General features: G+C 38.9%; 1 protein-coding gene across 3 annotated transcripts in view; it reads left to right on the top strand.

Moving 5' to 3' along the window:
* Nucleotides 1–301: 301 nt before the first annotated feature.
* cobl (cordon-bleu WH2 repeat protein) overlaps nucleotides 302–7,471 on the top strand; it is a 52,836-nt gene continuing 45,666 nt past the window's right edge. For all 3 annotated transcript variants that reach the window (XM_027287114.1, XM_027287116.1, XM_027287115.1), the window contains exons 1-2: nucleotides 302–419; nucleotides 665–799. In XM_027287114.1, coding sequence (XP_027142915.1) covers nucleotides 771–799 — 29 coding nt within the window. In that variant the 5' untranslated portion in view covers nucleotides 302–419; nucleotides 665–770. The remainder of the gene's footprint in view (nucleotides 420–664; nucleotides 800–7,471) is intronic.

The following is a 7,471-nucleotide window of genomic DNA, read 5'->3' on the forward strand; positions in this document are numbered from 1 at the left end:
CATACATACATACATACATATATATACACATTTACACACATACACACACATTTTAGAATTATATGGTCTAACTTCACCTCTCACTTTTGTGTTATCCATTTTGCTCCATCTTTTGTTTTATTTTTGCACTTGCGTCACATGTAAACATATGAAATAGTTGCATAGTTGTAGTAGTAATAGTTGTTATGGTATGTATGTTTATGTATGGTATATTATAAAAGATACAAAAAAAGGGCGGGAAACGAAAACATTTTTCTTTAAATCACATTTTGCTCTTATTTTGAAAGACAGTACCGGAAGTTCCACTTACTAATTCAGTTAACTTGGCAATGCTCGAGGGAAAATCAACCCGGGGGGGTACGAACATTATATGTGCTGGATTTGACAAGTAACTCAGTCCACAGACCGTTTTGACTGAAGTAAGTTGGACTTCACATACTGAACATTCACCGGCTGTGTCGTAGTTAGCCTTCAGGGACACTCTGCGGTCTTTGTGCTGCAGGTCACATTCATCTCTGCGCGCTGTCACTTGTTGGACCGGTGATAGAAAATACAAAGTTGTCTATTTCTTACCAAAAAACAACAACAAGCCGTTGTAGTGATAACATATGTTAGAAAACACGACGTCGTCAACGCAATGTAATTTTCCTGTGCTAACTCGCAGGTGGTAACATAACATGGATATCCACCGAGTCTGAAGAGCGACGGCGGATTTTGGGAGCCCAGCTCGAGAGCCGCTATCACCTGAAGTTGGATATCTAATCACTGCAATGACCGAGTCCTCAAAGCCGCCTTCAGGGTGAGTCCTTCAGAAATAAGTTCAATGACTTTTATATTCTTCCTCTGCGTAACTTTAAACGGACTTGCTGGATTATTAGTTTAATTTCAGCTCACATCTGTTGTGTTTGAATTAGCTCTCATAACCAGCCATTTTACAGTTTGTCCTGTCAGCTCAGAAAACAGTTTATCATCTCTTCGCTTGTTCATTATTAATGAATGTATGTTATTGTTTGAACTTTATTATTATTATTCGGAATACAGTGTATGGAGGCCACAAACTTCCCACTGGACATGTTTGAAGAGCGTCCACTGCAGCACTTAATAAACATTTGTAGGCTGTAGTCAGTACTGACAACAGAGAGAGTGTTCCAGCAGCCACACAGGAATGCTTTCCATTTGCCCTCAGTCTTTTTGCCACTCACAGACAATAAGTGTGAACAGGTCTGGACCAAAGCATAGTGCAGAGTAACTGACAACAGCAGCAGATGTACAGTAGAGGTTCTCCACAGTGAGCTTTGAATTGTGATTTTGGCCCTTTTCATAGGTTGACATGTCACAGCCTTCAATAAAAAGGTTTCTGAGTCTTCCCTTTCCACTCTGATAAGTCAAAACATGCTTTAAAAAGGCCTTTTGCCAGCTAAAGGATTATATGGTACAGTACATGCTGTGAGGACTGTATAAAAATGACCTGACCACATCGACAAATGACCACGTACCATCTCTGTCTGTAAATGTGAATCCGTCACTGGGACTAGTGAGCTTACAGTACTACTTATTCACTGTGGGATGTGAACAGCTCTTTACCTTTCAGATACAGATGTATGGGATTTTTATTCTAAAGCAAGCATGTGTTGTGCACTCGTCGTCTGACATTTCCACTACGTGTGCAGGCATTAAAAGCACAGGTTATTTTAGGATATGATATAAAAATATCGCCTCATTTTTTAAATAATTTGTCATTTTCCAAATGGTTTTGACTGGTTTATCTGTTTTTGTTTTATGAGTTATGGTGTCTTTGTAAGTATCTCACTGACCAGGTATCATTCTGCATTAGTATAATTATGTGTCACTTTGGTGCTAATTACGGTAATAGCTGTGTACTTTACATCTGTATTCTTGCTGACTTCATCAAACATGAAGTCAGCACTGTAATTATTGTTTAAAGATGGGATTTCTGTGTGTCCTGCTGTCATTCTAGAGGGATCGCCCCTTTTGTCTGTCTGCATTGAACCTTCAGGATCCTGTAAATGACTCTATCTACACTGTATGTGTGTGTTAAAGGCTCAACGGCAGCGTAGCGCTGACACACAATAATACACAGGTGTTCTTCAGTGGCAACCCGAGTAGGGTGTGATACTGTTTGAAAGAGTTCTGATGAGGTGAATTAAGGGTCGGTCTATTTCTTCTCTTATCTTTCAAGCAAAGGTCCCTTTAACCAGATACTCTTAAACACAGTGATTTCAGACACTCAAGAGCTTTTTGGACAAATTACAAAGTAGACTGGTTTCTGAGTCAGCTGGCAGTAGACCCAGAACGCCTTTTTTTTTTTTTTTTTTTTCCAGTCAGTGTGACATTTCTGTCCATATAAATTACCATGACAACTCCCTTTGTGTTGTGATCTCTCTTTCGTCATCACACGGGGAGTTGCTATTTTACTACATAGCCCAGTCTTAATAAAGCACAAACGAGGGAGGTTAGAGACTGCTCTTTTGAAGGAAGTGAAATTCGCTTGTACCTTGCCATTGAAATCTGAGCGGTGGATATGTGTGCGCATGTGTGTGTGTGAGTGTTTAGAAAGCCCGAGTGTGTACTCCAGGAGTGTAAAGGTAGTCTGAATGAAGCCTCAGTCCTGAGCTTTATAAGCCTGTAATTAAGCTCGGACACAAAAGACAACTTCCTCCCCTCGCAGAGCCCAAATGAGTACTGATTTGTCACAGTGCACTGAGATCAAGATAATTAAAAATACTACTTTTAAAGACATGTATTTGTGGCACATGAAATACCTCCGACTTGAACCTGCACCTGTTTAATGTTTGGGCCTTTGGGTGTAGAGTAGTACTCGAGTAGTCCTCTCTCCTAAAGTCTGCAGCATACACAACAGTCTTAATTAGCACTCTGGTGTTTTCCTCTACATGTCTGGACCTGGTGTTTATGTGTGTCTGCCTATTGTGCGTTGAGTGAGCTTTAGTCTGGAAGCCTCCGATTAATGTGGTTTTGTTACACGCTCTTAATTTTAGTTTCCATTCCCCCAGATGAAACTGACTAATATAGATAAAAAGAGAAGTAAGAGGAAGCTGCTCAAATAAATTCAACATTTATAGCGTTCCTACGTTGTTTACATTTTTTAAAATATCTTCAAAGTGTTTTACTAAGCTGGTTTAATAGACGTCTTCTGTTTTTCCATCTGTGTTTTCTGGAGACAGTCCTATGTGACGTCAGGACCTTGTGAGTTTACTTTGGTCACATGGTTGAGTCCCCTGTGATGATCAGCCGCCCATATTATACAGAGACAAACATTTGTTGCTATTTATTGCCACACAGGCTTTGTTTATTTCTTATGTCTGGATTTTTGATCCAGAGTGCCTCATGAAGTGCAAAGAATGGAATAAATAAAATTACCACTTGACATCTGGATTTGTGCAGCCATCTGCCTCACTGTTGGTAGGCCATACTTTTTGTTTGAAATCTGCTGTTTGTGGTAACTTCGTTTCTGTGTCTACTCAGTTTTATAACACACCCACAGGAAGACTGGGTTGGCAGATTTTACAGATAAATACAGTATGGGATTACAAATAACTGTCCATTTATCCTCAGCACACACACCCAGAGATAATTATTGGCCTCTAACTGTCCTGTCTGTGTGGACATGGATGCCCATGTGTGCTCACACTGTAGTATGTGGAGGGAGACCAGCACCAGTTGCTAGCTGCAGTGCAAATGCCCACTCATTTGAAACTGTGCCCACTGGACTGAAATGTCAGTCTCATCCTTTGCATAGTATCTGAACGCCATATGTGACTGTCCGTCCATTCACAGTTTCATAAAATACTCTCAGAGATAGACTCTGTATTGTAAAATAATGTCCCTTAGTGCTGTGTCTTTTCCTGCTGGGGTCTCACATGATTATGATATTTGGAGACAGAAGCAGACACAAACTCCTCACCCTACACTTCCTTTACATAATCTGCTCTATTTAGAATATGAAGGTTTGTGTGGCCAGCCACTGGCTCAACACTGCTGACTCAGGGACATCCCTCTTTTTTTCTCTATTACTTGAAGGCTACACTGTATTTACTTTTACCAAAGAGGAAAATGTTTTAGCTTACGTTGTCACATCTGGATATTTAGGGTTGTTTTTACGAAGGGTTAAATTTAACTCCTGTGAAAATTGAGATAGGAAGAGTATTTGAGGCTATGCGTTGCTGGCAGCAGTGCAGTGTGTATCTGGTAATATCTACGCCACAGGCCATCTTGTTTTAAATAGAAAGGGTGTGGATGCAACGCTTCCACAAGCTTGTTCTGCTAGGATTGAAGCTTGAGTACACATTAACTGAACATATTGGAACAAAAGCATAAAGTATAACCTTTGCTCTTCTTTTAGGGGTTTAATAAGGACTCTGTGTATGGTATAGACTGTCTGATAAAGCTTATGGTTATTGAACTTTGTTCCATGTTTTTAGTCCCTTGACCACTTGAAATAAAAAATAATTAACCTCTTAATTAAGTGCTGTAAGTGTTACCTTTATTCACATTTTATGTGAACCTAATTAATCTGTATATCATTAACAATTACAGCAATGTCTGTTGTGGTTTATGTTCCACATAGGAGTTTGTTTTAAAGCCTGGGACAGTAGGACGTAATTAATATGCATTTACTCCAATATCTACTTCAAAGCCATGCTGTGATACATCGGAAACATTCAAGACATGTAGACTGGCTGTATTTATAGATTGTTGCACTCCTTGGGCCCCACTTCTACATTATCCACCACATTTTTCTGCTATTTTATAACCTCTGTCCCTGAACGAAAGCATTGGCAGATACCTTTAAAAACAACGTATGCCTGTGTGTCAGTCTCAAGTATCTTCAGTACAGTGTATCTGTCTGCGCTGTTAGTATGCAGCTGTTATGGGCTGCTCAGATTTATTTCTGGAAGCCTGCAGTCATATGTTAGCCGCTGTGGTATGTGGGCTCAGTCAGAGAGGAAGACAGACGGAGTGCATATGTGTGTGTGCGCAGATTGGACTCTCCTAACAGCAGCTCATGGGCCATAACAGTGATATCGCCTGATAGGGCAGAGGTGGTGAAGTTTAAACCTTTCACACTATCGCAAGCTTCTGTTTTTGATTACAGAGAGAAAAGAAACAAAGGAGACATGTTTATAAAATGCAAAATAAAAGAATTATGTCCTTTATTTTTAGTATTTTCTCTGCAACTGGATTCAGTGGTGAAGACCTTGTTGAAGATGTTTTAGATTTTAGATTTAGTTTTTCATTTCAAAGGATCCTAGGGTATAAACTGTGCCTGTTTGCTAAAAAAACAATATTTGTAACATCCTGTAAGTGTTTTGCTTCTCAACTTTCTAGCAGGAGCATTCTCTAATTGAACAAACAGGGAATAACAAACAGACTAATCATCGTTTCCTGCTGTTTTTCTCCTACAGTTCACTTCTCCTTCCTTTCTTCTCTAATGTTGGACTCCACCCATCTCTCCTTTTCTATTCCCTCCCTTGTTGCTCTTCAGCCATATGGGGCTTTGTGCCACCTGAGATTTCCTCATCCCTCCCTCTTGCCAGCCTTCATTATCCCTCCTTACTTTTTTCCCCTCCTTCGTCCTCTGCTGTCTGTCAGCCTGTTTGCCACCCACAAGCTTTATGTCTACTTGAGCTTGTGCACAGTGTGCAGCTTATATTGTGGTGCACCAATAAAAACAATCAATTTATTTCTAATTATGACGTTATAAATTGTATTAAGTAACATTTGAACACTAAGATCTTTCTTTGGCTTAAAGGAATTAACTTGAGTGCAGAGCTGCCTGACTGAACACACTGAGCATAAAGAACATTAAGGACACTTGTTTTTACCATGACTGCCCATGAATACACAAGTGAAAACTATGGCTATTTATTGATGTTACTCAATAAATCCACCTCAGTCATTACATGATTAAGGAAACAATTGAGGTACTTTTTGGCAAAGGTCAGTGTCAATTTTATTTGGTAAGTGTTTCAAGGAAAGACAAATATGCATTTTTTCCAGCTGCTCAGACAGAATGGTGCATTTAGTTGGCTTCCTGTTCCTATTTTTGTAGAATTATTGTTGTCTTGGAACATGTCTCATGTAAACTGTTGCCATGTGCCTCTGTGTCACTGCTCACAAGTGGACAAGATGACTACATGGGTCAAGAGAGGAGAGAAGAGGATTGGGTGGGGTGCTGTTACAGTAAGTGGATTTCTACAGTAGGTGTGTAACAGATACTCCTGGATCACCGGAGGCTGACATAACCTGAGGTCACTGCAATATATCTTAATTATAAACCCTTAAAATAACTGGAAGGAGTAAGCAACATAATTGATCCCAATGAGTAACAATTCATTTAGCACCTGAGGCGTGGTGTTGTCTTTTCACCTCCCTTGGGTTATTATGTTACTGTTACTGACTCTGCACTCCTGTTGAACAGATTGTGCAGAGAGAAGATAAGCCATTTGATAAGCAGGTAAACCAGATTACATGCAACCAATAAACAATTTCATGTGAATACAGCAGCCTTCACTCAATGTGTAATTCAGGGTGAATACAGTATGTAATACATTAGCAGCATAATATGCAAATGCAGTGAAATGATTGCAGCATTCAAATGCTGAGGATGGTTTATGATGAAGTGCAACCACAGACTGTTACCACAGTATGACATTTGGCTTAGTGTTATTTGGCTAAGAGTGGAGCCAAAAGTTAATGCCAGCACACTCTAACAGAACCTAATGTCACATTTATACTGACTTTCTGTTATAATTAGTTAAATGGATCAAACAATGACAATATAGTACTTTCATGAGCTACAACAGTAGTTTAACCTTTTGTGAATAATTTCACTGCATATGCAAACTAACATGGAAAAACAGCCACATAATGTGATACCTTGTTTTACCTAGGATTTATAGGCCAAATACCACTGAGTGAGGTAAAGTGCAGTGAATCATTAATTTTCAATCTTTTGGTATGTTGAATGAGGCATTAGATACAAGTGATGTTGGGTTTTATTGGTTTTAGAGATTTTGTGATGAGTTATGTTAAAACTATTTTTGTGGAAGGGAGTTTGTGGAAAATCAGACTCAGCCGTTATGTATCAGAGCCCAACCTATATAGGCCTATAGATATAGGCTATATTGGTGCTATCGCACAGTATATTTTCAGATATGCAGTGATATGAAAACTGTTTCTGTTTGTTAAAGAATAACATTATTTAAATTACATTATTAACCTAAAGTTTAAGATATTTGTTTTAGAAAGCAGCCTCTGAGTACCTTTGCATAGTCATATTGGTGGAAAATAAATGCTGAATCATATTCACACAAAGTCTATGAGCTAAAAGCTCAAACAATCATTATTTATTATATTTAGTTTTTCTCTTCAAAAATGAGTATCAGTGTTGATCTCAAAAATCCCATACAGCTATGCTTTATATTATTTA

Source organism: Larimichthys crocea, chromosome XIII (assembly GCF_000972845.2).
Source record: "Larimichthys crocea isolate SSNF chromosome XIII, L_crocea_2.0, whole genome shotgun sequence".
NCBI lineage: Eukaryota > Metazoa > Chordata > Actinopteri > Sciaenidae > Larimichthys > Larimichthys crocea.